The 20897-nt window shown below is 49.9% G+C and overlaps 2 protein-coding genes across 2 annotated transcripts in view; both read right to left on the reverse strand.

Moving 5' to 3' along the window:
* LOC134728409 (polycystin-1-like protein 2) overlaps positions 1 to 17040 on the reverse strand; it is a 29447-nt gene extending 12407 nt beyond the window's left edge. The window contains exons 1-7 of the mRNA XM_063598093.1: positions 16953 to 17040; positions 15716 to 16043; positions 11778 to 11967; positions 11564 to 11726; positions 9499 to 9626; positions 5275 to 5435; positions 56 to 266 (exon numbers count right to left, since the gene is read on the reverse strand). Coding sequence (XP_063454163.1) covers positions 56 to 266; positions 5275 to 5435; positions 9499 to 9626; positions 11564 to 11726; positions 11778 to 11967; positions 15716 to 16043; positions 16953 to 17040 — 1269 coding nt within the window. The remainder of the gene's footprint in view (positions 1 to 55; positions 267 to 5274; positions 5436 to 9498; positions 9627 to 11563; positions 11727 to 11777; positions 11968 to 15715; positions 16044 to 16952) is intronic.
* Positions 17041 to 17770: 730 nt separating this feature from the next.
* Positions 17771 to 20897, reverse strand: part of LOC100988147 (polycystin-1-like protein 2) — a 39099-nt gene continuing 35972 nt past the window's right edge. Inside the window, 1 exon segment of the mRNA XM_063598094.1 lies at positions 17771 to 18622. Within this exon segment, the coding sequence (XP_063454164.1) occupies positions 18345 to 18622 (278 nt within the window). The 3' untranslated portion in view covers positions 17771 to 18344.

A 20897-nucleotide genomic window follows, 5' to 3' on the forward strand; every position in this document is an offset into this window, starting at 1 on the left:
TAGCCTTGGTTTCTGCAGAGACCCGCCCCGAACTTTTCCCAAAGCAGATACTTACCGCGATGGAGTAAGCCAGGAGCATGGTAAGGATGACAATGATAAAGCCTGAAATGTTGCCCCAGGCACGGCGTAGGGCTGCCGTAATCATGTTCATTTTGGGATTCAACCTGAGCAGATGCCAAAGCTTCACTGTGGACAGGAGTACCAGGAAGGCAATGATGTAGCCAAGGGCAGCATCGGCTGCTGCTGTCTCACTGAAGCTGATGCCTCTGTGGGACCAAAATGCAAAGGCTGGGTCTCAGAGACCTTGAGCAGTTCAGCCAGAACTCATCTGGGTGCAAGATTGGATTTATCGGCATTTTGGGATGTGGGATTAGTTCTATCATCATCTCATAGGCCATCAGGTCCAGAAACAGGTCTGGGAAAGAGAGCCATCCCAGTTCCCCCAGGTAGGTGGTGATGATGATGATGAGGAGGAGGAGGAGGAGGATGCTGGGAATTGTGGTGTGAGAGTGATAATGACAATGACAGTAATGATGATGGTGATGATGCTGAAGATGATGGTGATGGTGACAAAGATGATAATGGTAGTTGGACTTCATGGTGTGCACTGGTAATCCTAGCTACTCAAGAGGCTGAGGCGGGAGGATCACTTGAGTTCAGGGGTTTGAAGCTGTAGTGAGCTATGATCGTCATCAGTGAGACGGCAGCAGACCAATCACCATGTGGTTTTCTCTGGGATGTTGGACTCAAGACATTTTTTTTTCCTGATCTGTTTTTAAAAGTTTTATAGTCCAGGCGTGGTGGCTCACACCTGTAATCCCAGCACTTTGGGAGGCCAAGGCAGGCAGATCACCTGAGGTCAGGAGTTCGAGACCAGCCTGGCCAACATGGCGAATCCCTGTCTCTAGCAAAAATATAAAAATTGGCCAGGTGTGGTGGCGCATGCCTGTAATCCCAGCTACTTAGGAGGCTGAGGCAAGAGAATCTCTTGAACCCAGGAGGCAGAGGTTGCAGTGAGCTGACATCATGACACTGCACTCTAGCCTGGGTGACAAGAGCAAAACTCTGTCTCAAAAATAAAAAATAAATAAAAATAAATAAGTTTTATGAAGCCATATGGTATTTCTTGTTAACTGAAAAACTTTGCAGCCACAAAAAGGAACAAAACCACGTCCTCTGCAGTGGCACGGATGCGGCCGGAGGCCATCATCCTAAGCAAATTAACACAGGAACAGAAAATCAAATACTGCGTGTTCTCACTTGTAAGTGGGAGCTAAACATTAGCTAGTTATGGACATAAAGATGGAAACAACAGACACTGGGGACTGCAAGACTGGAGAGAGGCAGGCAAGGGTTGAGAAACTATCTACTGGGTACTGTGCTTACTACATGGGTATCGAGGTCATTCGCACCCCAAACCTCAGCATCACGCAATATACTCATGTAACAAACCTGCACATGTACCCCCTGAACCTAAATAAAATTGGAGGCCAGGCACAGTGGCTCATGCCTGCAATCTCAGCACATTGGGAGGCTGAGGCGGGAGGATCACTTGAGGCCAGGAGTTCGAGATCAGCATGGGGAACAATGTGAGACTCCTGTCTCTATAAAAAAATAATAAAAATTGAAATTGCTTAAAAAAGAAAAACTTGTGAGGCCTCCCTTCTAGCTATTCTACAGAAGAAGCCTTTTCAAACAGGTTCAAGGTGACACTACCTTCCCGAAGCTCTGTGATCTGGAGAGCTTTCCCCGTGCTCTCCTCCAAGGTTGGACCCATTCAGGGCAGCTCTCTACAGGGCCACACCGAGGGACACAAAGCACAGACTGGGTTTGCCACCTTGGGTACTGGCCAGGCCTCAGTGAGAACCATCCTTTTACCCAAATCTCCTGCCTTCCAGAATCTTCCTTCCCTTTGAGCAGACTGGAGTTGCTGGTACAAACGGTTGCTTCCGCCTTTGACTCCAGCAGCTCCTTTCTCCTGTCTCTCTTAAAAGACCTAATGCTGGCTGGGCACGGTGGCTTGCACTTGTAATCCCAGCACTTCTGGAGGCCAAGGCCAGTGGATCACCTGAGGTCTGGAGTTCGCAACCAGCCTGGCCAACATGGTGAAACCCCATCTCTACTAAAAATACAAAAAATTAGCCAGGCGTGGTGGCAGGCGCCTGTAGTCTCAGCTACTCGGGAGGCTAAGGCAGGAGAATCCCTTAAATCCGGGAGGCAGAGGTTGCAGTGAGCTGAGATCGCGCCATTACACTCCAGCCTGGGCAACAACAGCGAAACTCTGTCTCAAAACAAACAAAAAGAAGACCTAACACCGTCTCACGCCATTTAATTGCTTATGTATGTGGAAAAAATAACAATACATAAGCCCTCTTTTATTTTTATTTTATTTTTTTCTTGAGATGGAGTCTGGCTCTGTCACCCAGGCTGGAGTGCAGTGGCACAATCTTGGCTTACTGCAACATCCTCCTCCTGGGTACAAGCGATTCTCCTGCCTCAAACTCCTGAGTAAATGGGACTGTAGGCACACTTCACCATGCCCAGCTAATTTTTGTATTTTTAGCAGAGACGGGGTTTCATCATGTTGGCCAGGCTGGTCTTGAACTCCTGACCTTGTGATCCACCCACCTCAGCCTGCCAAAGTGCTGGGATTATAGGTATAAGCCACCGCACCCAGCCTGGCTTCAGTATTTTTACTGTCTCCTTGGAGTTATTCTCATATGTAGCCAAGGTTGAGACCCATGCTTTAATACGGCTAACTGCCTTCATAAAGAAGGGCTGGCTGGGCATGGAGGCTCATGCCTGTAATCCCATCGCTTTGGGAAGCCAAGGCAGGAGGAATGCTTGAGCCCAGGAGTTCAAAACCAACTTGGGCAACAGAGCAAGACCTCATCTCTACAGATAATTTAAAAATTACCTGAGCGGCCGGGCGCGGTGGCTCATGGCTGTAATCCCAGCACTTTGGGAGGCCAAGGTGGGAAGATCACAAGGTCAGGAGTTCGAGACCAGCCTGGCCAACATGGTGAAACCCCATCTCTACTAAAAATACAAAAATTAGCTGTGCGTAGTGGCATGCACCTGCAATCCAGCTACACAGGAGACTGAGGGAGGAGAATCGCTTCAACCTGGGAGGCGGAGGTTGTGGTGACCCAAGATGGTGCCACTGCACTCCAGCCTGGGCGACAGAGTGAGACTCCGTCTCAAAAAAAAAGAAAATTACCTGAGCATGGTAGCGTGAGCCTGTGGTCCCAGCTACACAGGAGGCTGAGGTGAGAGGATCGCATGAGCCCTGCAGATCAAGGCTATCGTGAGCTGTGATCACGCCATTGCACTCCAGCCTGGGTGACAGAGCAAGACCCCGTCTCAAAACATAAATAAAAGAGGCCATAAGCCCTCTTTTATTAGGCATGAGCCACCATGCCCAGCCCGAAGCCTTCAATACTTAAAAGTGAAAAGCGGGCTAGAGAGGAAAGACGGAGGGTCTGGTGACACTATTGAATCCACATGTTGCCAGAGAAAAGGAGCAGGTAAGGGAATAGTCAATGATGTATTTGTCTCATGCTCAGTTAAGTGGGCACTTCACATAAGCTAAGGTGAACATGGAGCTGCTACCTGCAGAGATCAACCTTTTAGCTGTAACTCTCTCTTCAGGAACAAAACGAAAGGCAGTTTCTTGCATGACTCAATTTTCAGCTTAATTTTTCTTTTTCCTTTTGGCAGAGTGGATTGGGGTCCCAAGATTTTATTTTCCTTTCATGCAGCTTAACCTCTCCAAGCCTCATTACATGTGATTTCCTCATTTGTAAAAAAAAGGATGATGAGGCTGCACGCGGTGGCTCACGCCTGTAATCCCAGCACTTTGGGAAGTCAAGCGGGGGTGGATCATGAAGTCAGGAGTTCGAGATCAGCCTGGCCAACATGGTGAAACCCCATCTCTATTAAAAATACAAAAATTAACCGGGTATGGTGGTGTGTACTTGTAATCCCAGCTACTGGGGAGGCTGAGGCAGGAGAATGACTTGAACCCAGGAGGGAGAGGTTGCAGTGAGCTGAGATCATGCAAGAGTCCGTCTCAAAAAACAAAACAAAAAAAGGGATGGTGATAATATCATCTCTTAGAGGTCTCAGGAGGATTCAGGTGTAGGTGAGATGAGACACTGCTTGTAATGTGGTGTTTTTATGAAAGTGTATGACATTTAGCAATAACTCAATACATGTTAGCTATATCTATAAAACGAGTGAGTCAAGAAACCCAATGATTCCAAGCAACGGAGGGGACCCTGGAGCCACACAAGCTAGGCTTAAATTACTTGTCTGCCACATTTTAGCTGTGTGGCCTTGGGGAAGTCACGTGACCTCTCTGAGCCTCAATGTCTTTGTCTGTTTTTTTGAGACCCAGTCTCCCTCTGTCACCCAGGCTGGAGGGCAGTGGCACAATCTCGGCTCACTGCAACTTTTGCTTCCCGGGTTCTAGCGATTCTCCCGCCTCCTGAGTAGCTGGGACTACAGGCGCCCAAGTAGCTGGGACTGCAGGTGCATGCCATCACGCCCAGCTAATTTTTGTATTTTTAGTAGGGATGTGGTTTTACCATATTGGCCAGGCTGGTCTCGAACTCCTGACCTCAAATGATCCACCCGCCTTGGCCTCCCAAAGTGTTGGGATTACAGGCGTGAGCCACCGTGTCCAGCAATTTTTCCATTTTTAGTAGAGTTAGGGTTTCACTGCATTGGCCAGGCTGGTCTCAATCTCCTAACCTCAAGTGATCTGCCCACCTTGGCCTCCCTAAGTGCTGAGATTACAGGCATGAGCCACCACACCCTGCCCTCAATGTCTTTGTCAAATGGGGCGATGATAACACTGACCTTCATCAATTCTGATGATGATTCCCTAGGTGAAAACATCCTGCCTACCACATAGTGGACACTTAGTGTATGGTAGCAGAGGTGAGCTTACTGGAGCCATAATACTTGCAAAGAGCCTCCCCTTTGCAAGGTTTTGGAGAGCCTAAGCAGGATGCCCCATGGTCCTATGTTTTGGGAACATTTGCACAAGATGTTCTATTTTGTCTGAGTCCTCTCCAATCGTACTCACTTGTGGCTGGCCCCACACCTGAATCTAGGTGGCAGCTAGAGTTATGTCTACTAGGAGTGCCCCTTTATCCCCTGAGGGTTCACAGCATTCTAAAACCTCCTTCTGACCCCTGGGCCTCAAACGGAGCTGTAGGAAGAGGGGCCAGTGTGGGGAGCTGGGGGGCTGAGGAGACAGCCACTGACTCCTCCCTGTGGTTCCGGCAGCGCTGGAGGTCCCTTTCGGCCAGGACAGCCCTCTTCACAAACACCGCCAGGGCGCTCCAGCTGGCCAGGATGATGGCCAGCTCCAGAAGATTCCACTTGCTGCAGAAATAGCCCCACGTCTGCTTCCTCATGCGCTTGCCCTGGAAAAGGAGCGTGAAGTTGCGGCCGTGACTGCCCCCGCCCCACAGGGCTGCTCCCTCCCCATCCCGGAGGGCCCTCTGGCAGGAGGCTTCCCCAGCTCTGGCCCCCATGCACAGAGTGCCCGGGCCTCTCCCCAGCCTTGTGCACAGACCCACTGACGAGGGATAATAGGGCCTGGAGGCAGGGAACCTAAGAACTAAATCAAATGGAAACACTTCAGCTATGACAGGAAATATCCTCTTCATTCACATAGGGTGTACCCCGAGTAAATGACTTTGTAACTTCACTTTAACCTCTTCGTTTACATAGGACATACACCGATTAACCAATGGAAACCTCTAGAAGGTATTTAAACCCCAGGAAATTCTTTTTTTTTTTTTTTTTTTGAGATGGAGTCTCCCTCTGTTGCTCAGGCTGGAGTGCAGCGGGCCCCATCTCAGCTCAATGCAACCTCCGCCTCCCGGGTTCAAGCAATTCTTCTGCTTCAGCTTCCTGAGTAGCTGGGATTACAGACGTCTGCCACCACACCCAGCTAATTTTTGTATTTTTAGTAGAGAAGGGGTTTCATTTTGTTGGCCAGGCTAGTCTCAAACTCCTGACCTCAGGTGATCTGCCCGCCTCTGCTTCCCAAAGTGCTGGGATTACAAGTGCGAGCCACCGAACCCAGCTGGCTGTAGTTTGCAACATGGAAAGAGTTCATCCTTCTGGAGATGGACGGTAGTGGCACTTGCACAATGATATGAGTGGACCTAATGCCACTAAACACTTAAAAGTGGTTAAAATGGTAAATTTTATGTTACGTATATTTCCCACAATTAAAAATAAATAATTTAGGCTGGGCACGGTGGCTCACGCCTGTAATCCCAGCACTTTGAGAGGCTGTGGCTGGCGGATCACAAGGTCAAGAGATCCAGACCATCCTGGCCAACATGGCGAAACCCTGTCTCTATTAAAAATATAAAAATTAGCTGGGCGTGGTGGCGGGTGCTTGCAGTCCCAGCTACTCAGGAGGCTGAGGCGGGAGAATTGCTTGAACCCTGGAGGCGGAGGTTAAAGTGAGCCAAGTTCGCGCCATTGCCCTCCAACTTGGTGACAGAGAAAGAATCTGTCTCAAAAATAAATAAATAAATAATAAAATAAATAAATAAATAATTTTTAAAATTGCTGAGCGTGGCGACTCATACCTCTACAACACTTTGGGAGGCTGAGGCGTGACAATCACTTGAGCCCAGGAGTTAGAGAACAGCCTGGGCAAAATCACAAAAATGGGCTGGGCATGGTGGCTCACGCCTGTAATCTCAGTACTTTGGGAGGCCAAGGCAGACAAATCACTTGAGGTCAGGAGCTCGAGACCAGCCTGGCCAACATGGTGAAAACCCTGTCTGTACTACAAATATAAAAATAAGCCGGAAATCTCTTAAACCCAGGAGGCGGAGGATGCAGTGAGCACAGAAGTCACCACTGTACTCCAGCCTGGGCAACAGAGCAAGACTCCGTCTCAAAAAAAAAAAAGAAAAAGACAAAGCCTCATCTCTACAAAAAGTACAAAAATTAGCTGGATGTGGTGACACATGCCTATAGTCTCAGCTACTCGGGAGGCTGAGGTAGGAGGATCACTCGACCCCGGGGAGGTTGAGGCTGCAGTAATCTGGGACTGTACTCCAGCACTCCAGCCAGGGCAACAGAGCCAGACCCTCTCTCTACATAGATAGACAAATAGATAGTTAGGTAGTTTTCTTTCTTTTCTGCCCTTGTGGAGAGGTTTTCTGGATAGGCAGGAGACTTAGTTTTAATTAAACTTCCCCAACAGGTGTCACAAGTTCATAAGAACGATCCTGCATGTGTTCTTCATCTTCCTCCCCATCTTTTCCCTTTCACTCAAGAGAATCTTCTATTTTTGTACCAGTTTCCCCTCCTGCCCATTCTTTTTTCCTCTTCTTTCTTCCTTTCTTTCCTTTCCTTCCTTTCCTTCCTTCCTTCCTTTTCTTTCTTTCTTTTTTTCGCCAGGGACAGAGTTTCGCTCTTGTTGCCTAGTCCTGGAGTGCAGTGGTGCAATCTCAGCTCACTGCAACCTCTGCCTCCAGTTCAAGCGATTCTCCTGCCTCAGCCTCCCGAGTAGCTGTAATTACAGGCATGCGCCACCACACCTGGCTAATTTTATATTTTTAGTAGAGATGGGTTTTCACCATGTTGGCCAGGCTAGTCTTGAACTCCTGATCTCATGATCCACCTGCCTTGGCCTCCCAAAGTGCTGGGATTACAGGCGTGAGCCACTGCGCCCAGCAATTTTTTTCTTTTTTTTTTTTTTTTTTTGGAGACAGAGTCTTGCTCTGTCATCCAGGCTGGAGTGCTGTGGCAGGATCTCAGCTCACTGCAACCTCTGCCTCCCAGGTTCAAGTGATTCTATTGCATCAGTCTCCCAAGTAGCTGGGACTACAGGCACCTGCCACCATGCCCGGCTAATTTTTGTATTTTTAGTAGAGATGAGGTTTTGCAATGTTGGCCAGGCTGGTCTCCAACTCCTGACCTCAAGTGATCTGCCCGTCTTGGCCTCCCAAAATGCTGGGATTATAGGCTTGAGCCACTGTGCCCCTCCTACCCACTCTTAAGAAGGAAGGACTTCCATTTGGCTGGTGGCAGGCTAAGTTCACTTTTACAACAAAGGGATGGAGAGTGGGGAGATTTTTAAAACTGCCCAAGCAGCATTTTGAGAGAGATTTGTAGGTTTTGGAGAGCAGCTTTCTGAAGCAGCTGCAGGCAGAGTGTGGAGGCGGTTGGAGGAGGGCAGTGAACCGTGGAGGTGGGTGGTGAACAGATCTGCTGTGAGGTTCTTGGACAGGTGCATGGATTGAAGTTGCTGTCTGATGACTGTTGGCCATTGGGCTTGAACTGGTGATGCTCAAGACCAGGTGAGTGCGCTGCTTCATGAGGCTGATGCTGTGGATAGGGGTCGAGTGTGACGGTCAGGGGTCAGACTCCCTGTGTTCAAATTCTGACCTTGGATAAATGACTTAAAGTCTCTGGACTTTAGTTTCCTACTCTGAATTAGAGCCCATAGGACCTTTCTCCTGTTGTTGAAAGAGAAAACACATATGTTCTTAGCACAATGCCTGCTATGCAGTAAGCACTCAAAAATATCATCCTTGCTTTAAACAGGGTGTTGGAGAAGACGATGGAGGGCCAAGATGCCCCCTTTCGGGAATCTGGTTTGCATTTTTGTCAGGAGGAGGGGAGTAGCTTCCGGTGTGTTCTCATGATCGTCCAGCCTTTAGCGTCATCAACATCTGCACGTTTGGATGCAACATGGCAATAAAGGTGGCAAAGGGGATGTTGCCTAACTCCCAGTGACTGTGGGTGGGAACAAAAGATGCTAAGAGGCCCCACAATCTAAGTTCAGAGGACTTCCACACCCAGCTGTAGGGTCACTTCCCCGTACCATCGCCCTACCCTGGCTCTTTGGAAGGTCTCAGTTCAGTAGAAACAGGACCCATGCTCCTCTCCCTTCCCCACCCATGAAGGACCCCACTTTGAGTTCTCAATTCCTGAGGAGTACCAACCTTGGGTGCTTCCCATGCCCTGATCTAGCAGCCTAGATCAGCCCTAGGACCAATGGAAGGACCAAAGGTTGCTCCCAGCAAACACCTAAGGCAAAGCCCTTTCCCGGCCGGGTGCGGTGGCTCACGCCTGTAATCCCAGCACTTTGGGAGGCTGAGGCAGGCGGTTCACGAGGTCAGGAGTTCGAGACAATCCTGGCCAACATGGTGAAACCCCATCTCTACTAAACACACAAAAATTAGCAAGGCTTGGTGGTGCATGCCTGTAGTCCCAGCTACTCAAGATGCTGAGGCAGGAGAATCATTTGAACCCAGGAGGTGGAGGCTGCAGTGAGCCGAGATTACACCACTGTATTCCAGCCTGGTGACAGAGTGAGACTCCATCTCAAAAAAAAAAGGAAAAAATCCCTTTCCCATCCCACTTACAAGGAAGAGGAGAGGTGTTGGTGAGGCACCAGGCACCCCTGCACCCCAAACCCTGCTCATGAGCTATGAGCATGCCCCTTACCTGCACCACCATGTAGTAGAGGAGGAAGAGGAAGTAGATGAGCTCTGCCGCTACCACGAAGGGGTGCCAGCCGTCGGTGAAGGGGTACAGGCGAAGGCTCTGCAGGGCCGGGTGCGTAAAGAAGGTGCCTGGGGAGCAAAGTGCGTTCTGCTCACTCTGGGTGACCTGGTTGCTCAGAGCCATGGCTTCTGACAGGAGCCATCAGGTCAGATGACTCAAGCTCAACCCCCTGAGGGCTGGCTGGGGCCAAGGAAAAGCCAAAGTTATTTCAGACCCGAAGGACTGAACGTGGACACGTGGTAGACACCGAAGACAGCGGATGCAACAGAAGGGGCGGAGGGGCTGCAGTGGAAGGTTCTCCCCTCCCCTCGGCATTTGATGTTGGCCTTTTGGGCACAGATACCTCCAGATAAAGCACATCCACCCATATAATGACAATTGACTCCCACTTGGCTCATTTAAAGCCATTTTGGGCCGGGCCCATGGGCTCACGCCTCTAATTCCAGCACTTTGGGAGGCTGAGGTGGGCAGATCATAAGGTCCGGAGATTGAGCCCATCCTGGCTAACATGGTAAAACCCCGTCTCTACTAAAAATACAAAAAGTTAGCCAGGCGTGGTGGCGGGCACCTGTAGTCCCAGCTACTCGGGAGGCTGAGGCAGGAGAATTGCTTGAACCCAGGAGGCAGAGGTTGCAGTGAGCCGAGATCACACCATTGCACTCCAGCCTGGGTGACAGAGAAGGACTGTGTCTCAAAAAAAAAAAAAAAAAAAAAAAAGATACACAGGTAAACCCAAAAAGGATTCAGAAGAAACTATCAGCAATGCAGAAGGACAATGGAAATTGAAAGCCCTTCAGTTTTCACGGTTCTGAATTTTGTTTTTAAAACACAAACATATATTCCTTTTTTTTTTTTTTGAGATGGAGTCTTGCTCTTGTTGCCCAGGCTGGAGTGCAATGGCACAATCTCGGCTTACTGCAACCTCCACCTCCTGGGTTCAAGCGATTCTCCTGCCTCAGCCTCCTGAGTAGCTGGGATTACAGATGCCCGCCACCACGCCCAGCTAATTTTTGTATGTTTAGTAGAGACGGGGTTTCGCCATGTTGGCCAGGCTAGTCTTGAACTCCTGACCTGGTGATTTGCACCCCCCCACCCCGCCAATGGCCTCCCAAAGTGCTGGGATTACAGGTGTGAGCCACCACTCCCGGCCTATATTACTTTTATAATTAAAAACATAATCTAATATTTTCTAAAAGTTTGGTATTCACTGGAGAGGAGGTTGGCTTTTAGGTAAATTGACCATCAGCTGAATAGACTATAGATTGGTTTTTAGAAGACTGTGATCAGCATTTTAAAGGGGGAAGGAGGCATGAGGAAGAATAAATAGAATAGAACACAAAATATGAGAGCCCATCACATGTAGTTTTTTGTTTTTTAAATTTTATAGAGACCAGGTCTCACCATGATGCCCAGGCTGGTCTTGGACTCCTGGGCTCAAGGAGTCCTCCCACCTTGACCTCCCAAAGTGCTGGGATCATGGGGGCGAACCACCACGCCTGGCCTCATGGAGTTAAAGTACATGTTATTTGTGAACATTTCATCTTGGTTGCATGTGTGCTGGATTATGTTGTAAAACGTACTTTGTGCTGTGCACTGATGTATGGTAAAATATTATATTAGGTGATATGATCTGTTACGTCACATTCTCCCTCGCCGTCACTGCCAGGTCACCACCCCCAACCCCAGCAGACAGGGAAGCTCGGGATTAGGCAATGGATAAGCTGCCTTTGGACTCTGAATAGGCTGTTTTACGATAACTTGGGCGACTAGGCCAGAAAGATGGGAAGAATTAGGGTGGAGGGCCCTAATGCTTTGCCTTCGGGGGCCCAGGGACTCATGGCTGCAAGGATAACCAAGACCCACACCTAGATTCACTAAATAAGTATTTGCTCTGGAGCTCTGGCCCCGGGGTGGCTGCACCCAGGTAGGTCAGGAGCCCCAGCCCAGGGGAAGGAGTATATGTCTTCTGGAGCCCTGCAGAGGGTTCCCAGGCGAGGCTGCCCACCCAGAGCGCTGGTCTCTAGCGTCAGCGTGACAATGCAGAACAGGTTGACGTTGGCGTTGTAGACAGTGAACTCCACAAACACAGCTCTGGTCAAGGCGTCCAGCCAGGTGTTGTCAAAGAGATAGCGGAGAATTCTGCAGGAAAGAGTGGCATTGGGGCATTGCTATCCTGCAGGGGCTCCATGTCCCGGCAGCCCCTTGACTGAGGCCAGTACTTCCTGTCTCAACTTCTCCCTCTGTTTCTGCTCTGCTCCCTGGGCCACCAGGCCAACAGAGCTGCTGCTGGGAGTGGTCACATTTTGTAGCCCACGCTGTGATATGGTGGCACTCCTCATCTCCTGGCCATCAGAGCAGAGATTCTCAAAGTGTAGTGCCCACACCAGCAGCATCAGCATCACCTGGGAGCTTGTTGGAAATACAGATTTTCAGGCCCGCCCTACACCTGCTGAGTCAGACACTCTCAGGGGAGCCCAGAATGCGTGTTTTGATGAGCCCGCCAGGATTTGGATTTTTTTTTTTTTTTTTTTTTTTTGAGACGGAGTCTTGAACTGTCGCCCAGACTGGAGTGCAGTGGTGCGATCTCGGCTCACTGTAAGCTCTGCCTCCTGGGTTCACGCCATTCTCCTGCCTCAGCCTCCCGAGTAGCTGGGACTACAGGTGCCTGCCACGGCACCCGGCTAATTTTTTGTATTTTTAGTAGAGGCGGGGTTTCACCGTGTTAGCCAGGATAGTCTCGATCTCCTGACTTCGTGATCCGCCCGCCTCGGCCTCCCAAAGTGCTGGGATTACAGGCGTGAGCCACCGCGCCCAGCCTTGGATGCTTTTTACGGTTTGAGAGCCATGGTGTTAGAAGAATCATAGTCCGGGTGCGGTGGCTCACATCTGTAATCCCAGCAGTTTGGGAGGCTGAGGCAGGTGGATCACCTGAGGTCAGGAGTTTGAAACCAGCCTGGCCAACATGGTGAAACCCCGTCTCCACTAAAAATACAAAAATACAAAAATTAGCCAGGCGTGACCGGGTGCGGTGGCTCACGCCTGTAATCTCAGCACTTTGGGAGGCTGAGGTGGGTGGATTATCTGAGGTCCGGACATCGAGACCAGCCTGAACAACATGGTGAAATTCCGTCTCTACTAAAAATACAAAAATTCGCTGGGCATGGTGGCGCATGCCTGTAATCCCAGCTTCTCAGGAGGCTGAGATGGGAATTGTTTGAACCAGGTTGGCAGAGGTTACAGTGAGCCGATATCATGCCACTGCACCTCAACCTGGGTGACAGAGCGAGACTCTGTCTCAAAAAAAAAAAAAAGAAAAAAAAAATTAGCTGTAGTGGTGTATGCCTGTAATCCCAGCTACTCAGGAGGCTGAGGCATGAAAATTGCTTGAGGCTGAGACAGGAGAATCATTTGAATCCAGGAGGCAGAGGTTGCCATGAGTCAAGATCATGCCACTACACTCCAGCCTGGGTGATAGTGTGAGACTGTCTCAAAAGAAGAAAAAAGGGCCGGGCATGGTGGCTCACACCTGTAATCTCATCACTTTGGGAGGCTGAGGCAGGCAGATCACCTGAGGTCAGGAGTTTGAGATCAACCTGGCTAACATGGTGAAACACTGTCTCTACTAAAAATACAAAAAATTTAGCCAGGCGTGGTGGCACACGCCTGTATTCTCAGCTACTCAGGAGGCTGGGGCAGGAGAATTGCTTGAACCTGGGAGGTGGAGGTTGCAGTGAGCTGAGATCACATCAATGCACTCCAGCCCGGGCAACAGAGCAAGACTCTGTCTCCGAAAAAAAAAAAAAAAAAAAGAAATAAAGAAAAAGAAAAAAAGGAGGCTGGGCTGATGGCTAATGCTTGTAATCCCAGCACTTTGGCATGCTGAGGTGGACGGATCACCTGAGGTCAGGAGTTCAAGACCAGCCTGGCCAACATGGTGAAACTCCACCTCTACTAAAAATACAAAAATTAGCTGGGTGTGGTGGCGTGCACCTGTAATTCCAGCTACTCAGGAGGTTGAGGCAGGAGAATCACTTGAGCCCAGAAGCAGAGGTGGCAGTGAGCTGAGATCACGCCATTGCACTCCAGCCTGGGCAACAAGAGCAAGACTCTGTCTCAAAAATAAATAAATAAATAAATAAACAAACAAACAAATAAATAAATAAATAAATAAATAAATAAAAAAGAATCATATAAAACATCAGGGGTTAGGCAAGCAGCTCCCATGAGCTCCCGGAGATCTGTCAGCCTGGTGTGGTGGAAAGAGCACATGCCCTGAAGGTGGTGGAGGGACCTGGGTTCAAATCTTGGCTGCCTCCTGGACAAGCTAATAACTTCTCCAGGCCTTGGTTTCCTCATCTGCCATGGTGTGGTTTTTTGTTGGTTTTTTGTGTTTATGAGACAGGGTATTGCTCTGTTGCTCAGAATGGGGTGCAATGGCAATCATCTCTCACTGCAGCCTCCACCTCCCAGGCTCATGTGATCCTCCCACCTCAGCCTCCCAAGCTGCTGGGACCACAGGTGCGTACCCCCATGCCCAGGTAATTTGTTATCTTTTTAAGAGGCAGAATCTCAGTATGTTGTCCAGGCTGGTCTCAAATTCCTGGGCTCGAGCAATCCCCCTGTGTCAGCCTCCCAAAGTGCTGGAATTATAGGTGTGAGCCACTGTGCCCGGCTCTACAACGGTGTTAACACCAGTGCCTTCAGATCATTTAGAGAACATGGAGGGATGTGTGTGCATGTGTGTGTGTGTGTTGTGTGTGTGTAGTAATGATAGTTGTTATTACTTCCAGTAATAATGATGGGCCTGTAATATGCTGTGTCCCCAGTGGGTCTGCATCCTGCTTGGTACATAGCAGCAGAGAGAGAACATCTTTTTTTTTTTTTTTTCGAGACAGAGTTTCGCTCTTGTTGCCCAGGCTGGAGTGCAATGGCGCAACCTCGGTTCACTGCAACCTCTGCCTCCCGTATTCAAGCGATTCTCCTGCCTCAGCCTCCTGAGTAGCTGGGATTACAGGCACCCGCCACTAATTTTTTGTATTTTTAGTAGAGATGGGGTTTCTCCATGTTGGCCATACTGGTCTCGAACTCCTGACCTCAGGTGCTCCTTCTGCCTTGGCCTCTCAGAGAGCTGAGATTACAGGCATGATCACTGCACCCAGCCACCAGAGAGAGAATATCTGCAGTCATTCCAATTAGCAGGAAAAATGCCTCTTATTCTGAAATAGACTATTCCTGGCCTTTCCTTAACCCCAGGAGACCCTGTTTGTAGACAGAGTACAGGCTGCACCATCATAAACCACCTTGGTGCAATGATCATACAAGGGAGGAAACTGAGGTTCACACGGGTCTGCTAATTTGCTTGGGCTACACAGCTAAAAGGAGCAGTGCCAGGGTATCAAATCTAGGTCTCTTGTCTCAAGGGCATGTTGAGTCAGTCTTCACGGACCCTGAGCATCCCTGCACGTTCTTACTGGGTATTCTAGGAATGCAAGGCCGTGGCTGTGCTTTAGCCAAGTCACTTCTTAGGGCTGTATTTGCAGTGTGCAGCCTTGTGGGATGAGGTGATGCCTTCCTTTGGACAAAGAGTAGGCTTCTTTCTGCTGTTGTAAAAGCATCAAATGCCCCCAGGCTCTGTATTGCAGGCACATGCAGGCATCTTTCATGGCCCTTTGTGGGCAACTGACTCAGACCAGTGTAATGTTCTGCTATGACTTTTGCCGTAACAAAATCCTTTGTCTCTGACCCAGGAATATTGCGTATTCTGCCAGCATCCATGAAACAGTTAACAGGCTAGCTTCTTGGCTTACAAGTAGGGTAAAACCTCAGATTTTGCGTAATTCTTGACAGATCCTTAACTAATTCCCTCTTGCCTAAGGGTGGACTGCTTTGAGTGGTAGTGAGCTCCCCATCTCTGGCCTGGCTCTAGCAGAAGCAACCAGGCTGTGAATGCTAGAGAGAGACTTTCCTTCCAATTCTGAGATGGCTTAGTTCCCAGGGACCTGAAAACACAACCTGCATGATTCTGCATCCTACAAGCCCTCCCACAAGGACCTGAATGAACTTGGCTCAGCCCTGTTTGGAAGACTACATTCCCCAAGCAGATGTGGACTCTAGCAAAAGACTTTACTCAGCTACAAATGAATCAAGTCAACCTTACCTTGACGTGCTTTGGCGATCAGTCCCCAAGGGGACCACGTAGCCTCCTCCCCGGTACACAGTGAGTTTGCCCCAGATGGGATACCCTTGACGTTGGTCCTGGCTCTGGTACTGCCAAGCCTGGGGAAAGCTACTGCCATTACTGAGGGCGGTGGCATTCCAGCCTTCCCCATAGTCTGCCAGGTCTTCAGCATCCAGGGAATATGGTGCACGGCATCCGTTGAGAGACGCCTGCAGCTGCTGGGCAAGAGGGCAAGAGCTTTCCCGGACCCTCACTTGACGAATCTGGGCACTGCCAACCAGCTTGGAGTTCCCATCAGTGATAAAGCCTAAAAAGAAAAACAAGGTGGGTAAATCTAGCAATCAAAATAATCTTAACACATTCCAAGCTCCCTGGCCTGAGGCTAATGTGAAATTCAGCATACCCATTATAGAGACAGCCCAGAGAAGTTTATCACCAACTATAGGCTACATTTATCCAAATAACCTCACCATCTCTCCTACTGGAATCTACTGTGCTTCCGCACAACTTCTCTTAGGGAATGGAACCTGCCACCCCGTCATCCACCTGGACGTGCCTGTGCCCTTTCTCCTCAATCCTCCATCCCACTGGTCACCACATCCTATCCATCCTACTTTTTCCATGTCTTATGTGCCCATCCCCTTCTCTCCATCACCACTGTCCCTGGTCCCTGCACCAGCCCTCATCCTGTGTCCTCAGCATCCTAACTTGCCACCTCCTCCACCTCTTTTTTTTTTTTGAGACAGAGTTTTGCTCTTGTTGCCTAGGCTAGAGTGCAATGGCATGATCTTGGCTCACTGCAACCTTTGCCTCCTGATTCAAGCAACTGTCCTGCCTCCGCCTCCTGAGTAGCTGGGATTACAGGCACATGCCACCATGCCCAGCTAATTTTTTGTATTTTTATTAGAGATAGGGTTTCTCCATGTTGGCCAGGCTGGTCTCGGACTCCTGACCTTGGGTGATCCACTCACCTCGGCCTCCCAAAGTGCTGGGACTACAGGTGTGAGCCACCGCACCTGGCCAACTTGCCCACCCTTTACTCCAACTTCCACATGCTTCCAGAGTGATCCTTCTATACCACAGATTTATGCCATAGCCTCATGTAGAAATTCAATGGCACCTCATTTCCTCAAGGATGAGATACACGCTCCTGAGATCCTTCATGATCTGGCCTGTTCATCTCTCCTGCTTTGCTTCTCACTGATCCTTAACTCACATCCTACACGAGAGTCACACTCAACACACTGTGGTTCCAAGAACACGCATCCCATGGCAAGAGGCTGGGCTTTTCTCGTGTTGTTCATTCTGCCTGGTGCACTGTTTTTGCCTAGCTGGTTCAAGCTCTGTTATCACTCACTTAGGAGGTTCTCCACTCTGCATCGGGGGAAGGGAAGGTGGAGAGTCCCCCCTTGGGCACACCCAGACTTCTGAGTCCCTCCTTCATAGCATCTGGTCCTGTGGTTATTGATTGGTTTTCTCTCTTCCTTCCTCCCTTCCTTCCTCCCTTCCTTCCTTCCCTCCTTCCTTCCTCTCTCTTTCTTTCCTTCCTTCCTTCCTTCCCTCCCTTCCTTCCTCCCTTCCTTCCCTTCCTTCCTTCCCTTCCCTCCCTCCTTCCCTCCTTCCTTCCTTCCTTCCTTCTCTCTCTCTCTTTCTTTCTTGACAGTTTCACTCTTGTCACCCAGGCTGGAGTGCAAGGGCACAATCTCGACTCACTACAATCTCCGCTTCTCAGGTTCAAGCGATTCTCCTGCCTCAGCCTCCTGAGTAGCTGGGACTACAGGCACGTGCAAACACACTCAGCTAATTTTGTATTTTTAGTAGAGATGGGATTTCACCACGTTAGCCAGGCTGGTCTCAAACTCCTGACCTCACGTGATCCACCTGTCTTGGCCTCCCAAAGTGCTGGGATTACAGCTGCGAGCCACCACGCCTGGGGTTTTACTGGTTTTCTTTTCTTTTCCCTCCCTCCCTCCCTCCCTCCCTTCCTTCCTTCCTCTCTCTCTCTCTCTTTCTTTCTTTCATGGAGTCTCACTTCTTCACCCAGGCTGGAGTGCAATGGCATGATCTTAGCTCACCGCAACCTCTGCCTCCCAGGTTCAAGCAATTCTCCTGCCCCAGCCTCCCAAGTAGCTGTGTTTACAGGCACGTGACAACACACCTAGCTAATTTTTGTAGTTTTAGTAGAGACGGGGTTTCACCAGGTTGGCCAGGCTGGTCTCAAACTCCTGACCTCAAGTGATCTGCCCGCCTCGGCCTCCCAAAGTGCTGGGATTATAGGCGTAAGCCACTGCACCTGGCCTCTTTTTTTTTTTTTTTTTTAAGACAGAGTCTTGCTCTGTCTCTCAGGCTGGAGTGCAGTGGTACAATTTTGGCTCACTGCAGGCTCTGCCTCCTGGGCTTAAGCAATCCTCCCATCTCAGCCTCCTGAGTTGCAGGGACTATAGGCATGAGGCATCACATCCAGCTAATTTTTGTATTTTTCAAAGAGGCAGGGTCTTGCCATGTTGCCAGCCTGGTCTCGAATTCCTGGCCTCAAGCAATCCTCCCGCCTCAGCCTCCCAAAGTACTAGGATTACAGGTGTAAGCCACCACACTTGGCCTGGTTTTCTTATGAGGCTGATGCTGACAGTGCCCCACGTCTGTTCCTAGCCAGGAGAAGGCACAAGGAGGCTGACACAGCCCCAGGGCTGCAGGACTTACCTGGGGGGTGACCATACAGGTTGCTCACGAGGGTGGTGTTGGCTCACTCGAAGAACTCTCGGAAGCCGAGCACACCTGAAAAGCCCCTGGTGAAGCTGTGCTGGAGGTGTCTGTTGAGGTGGTAGGCGCTGGGGTCCCTCTGCCCATAGGCTACCAGCAGTAGCATCCACAGGAAGCCCAAGTATGCTGGGGAGGGAGGCACAGTCCCTGGTCAGGCAGGATCCACGACTCCCACCCAGTCCAAGTCAGGAAATGGAAAGGCCTCCTAGACCAGCCCCTTGCCCCTGTGGTGACAATGGAACCAATCTTTATAGAGGCGGCGGAGAGGAGTAAAGTCACAGACCATGGGATCTCCTGCCTGGGTCCAAATCCCAGCTCTGCCACATCTCATCCAGGCGCCCTTCACAGGTGAGTCTATCTTTCCATGCCTCTCTCTCCCCATCTATGAAATGGGAATAACCATTCTGTGATGAGGGGATCAGTTAATATTAGAAAGTACTGGCCGAGAGTGGTCGCTTATGCCTGTAATCCCAGCACTTTGGATCACTTGAGGCCAGGAGTTCAAGACCAGCCTGGCCAACGTAGTGAAACCCTGTTTCTACTAAAAATACAAAAATGAGCCGGGCATTGTGATGCATGCCTGTAATCCCAGCTACTCAGGAGGCTGAGGCAGAAGAATCACTTGAACCTGGGAGACGGATGTTGCAGTGAGCTGAGATCATGCCACAGCACTTCAGCCTGGGTGACAGAACAAGACTCCATCTCACAAAAAAAAAAAAAAAAAAAATTAGAAATCACATAAAACAGTGTCTGCAGGCCGGGCATGGTGGCTCACACCTGTAATACCAGCACTTTGGGAGGCCAAGACGGGTAGATCGCCTGAGGTCAGAAGTTCGTGACCAGCCTGGCCAACATGGTGAAACCCCGCCTCTACTAAAAATGCAAAAATTAGCCGGGTATGGTGGTGCACGCCTGTAGTCCCAGCTACCTGGGAGGCTGAGGCAGGAGAATTGCTCGAACCCAGGAGGCAGAGGTTGCAGTGAGCTGAGATCGTGCCACTGCACTCCAGCCTGGGTGACAGAGCGAGACTCCATCTCACAAAAAAACATAGAAAAACAAAAAACAAAAAAAGAGTGTCTGCTACATTAAGCATTTCTTAAATAGAATTTTTAAAAATGGGGCATTTGCCACGTTGCATGGCTGAGGGTACGGTGGTGAAGACAAACACGTTCCTGCCCTCATGGTGCTCACCTGTCTCGTTGGAGACAGGTGAGTGTGACGTAGAGGATCCTTTAGGTGCAGATATTTAGTGTGGGAGGGTGGACATCACAATAACATGAGGGATCAGGTTCTTAGTGAACCAGAACCTCTGGTTCCTGGGCCTGGGAATCTGCATTCCAAGACGCTCCCCTCTCCCTGCAACCACCTCAGAAGACTTGAACGGACGCCAATGAGTAGGACACTTTGGGGGCATGCACTACATGCTCTCTCCAAGGTCCACAGTGGGACTGAATCCCAGTGGCCCACCTAAAACCCACCTGTCAGGTACCCTCTGTTGGCTTCCTTCCCTCTCTGCTGCCCTTTCTCCTCCAACCAGTGCTTTCCAGGACTACCTCCCAAATCAGCTACTTGCACCCAAATCTGCTCTGGGAAATCCAGACTCAGAGGCTCCCTGAGGTGTGAAGGCTTTTGACCAGTTGGGCCGGGGAAGCCACGCTGCAGACACAGTGTTTAGGCTGAGATTTAAAGAATACGAGGAATTAGGCCAGGCCCAGTGGCTCACGCATGTAATCCCAGCACTTTAGGAGGCCAAGGAGGGCAGATCACTTGAGGTCAGGAGTTCAAGATCTGCCTGACCATCATGGCAAAACCCTGTCTCTACCAAAAAAACAAAAATTATCTGGGCATGGTGGTGTGCGTTTCTGGTCCCAGCTGCTCCGGAGGCTGAGGCAGGAGAATCGCTTGAACCCAGGAGGCGGAGGTTGCAGTGAGCCGGGATTGTGCCACTGCACTCCAGTCTGAATGACAGAGTAAAATTGTATCTTAAAAAATAAAATAAAAAATTTAAAAATCTTAGGCCAGGCGTGGTGGCTTATGCCTGTAATCCCAGCACTTTGGGAGGCGGAGGCGAGTGGATCACCTGAGGTCGGGAGTTTGAGACCAGCCTGACCAACATGGAGAAATCCCATCTCTACCAAAAAAAATACAAAATTAGCTGGGCATGGTGGCGCATGCCTGTACTCCCAGCTACTTGGGAGGCTGAGGAAGGAGAATTGCCTGAACCCGGGAGGCGGAGGTTGCATTGAGGTGAGATCGTGCCATTGCACTCCAGCTCAGGCAACAAGAGCAAAACTCTGTCTCAAAAAAAAAAAAAAAAATTAAAAATCTTTAAAAAGGCCGAGCATGGTGGCTCATGCCTGTAATTCCAGCATTTTGGGAGGTCAAAGCAGGCAGATCACCT

This window comes from Pan paniscus, chromosome 18 (assembly GCF_029289425.2).
Source record: "Pan paniscus chromosome 18, NHGRI_mPanPan1-v2.0_pri, whole genome shotgun sequence".
Taxonomy (NCBI): domain Eukaryota; kingdom Metazoa; phylum Chordata; class Mammalia; order Primates; family Hominidae; genus Pan; species Pan paniscus.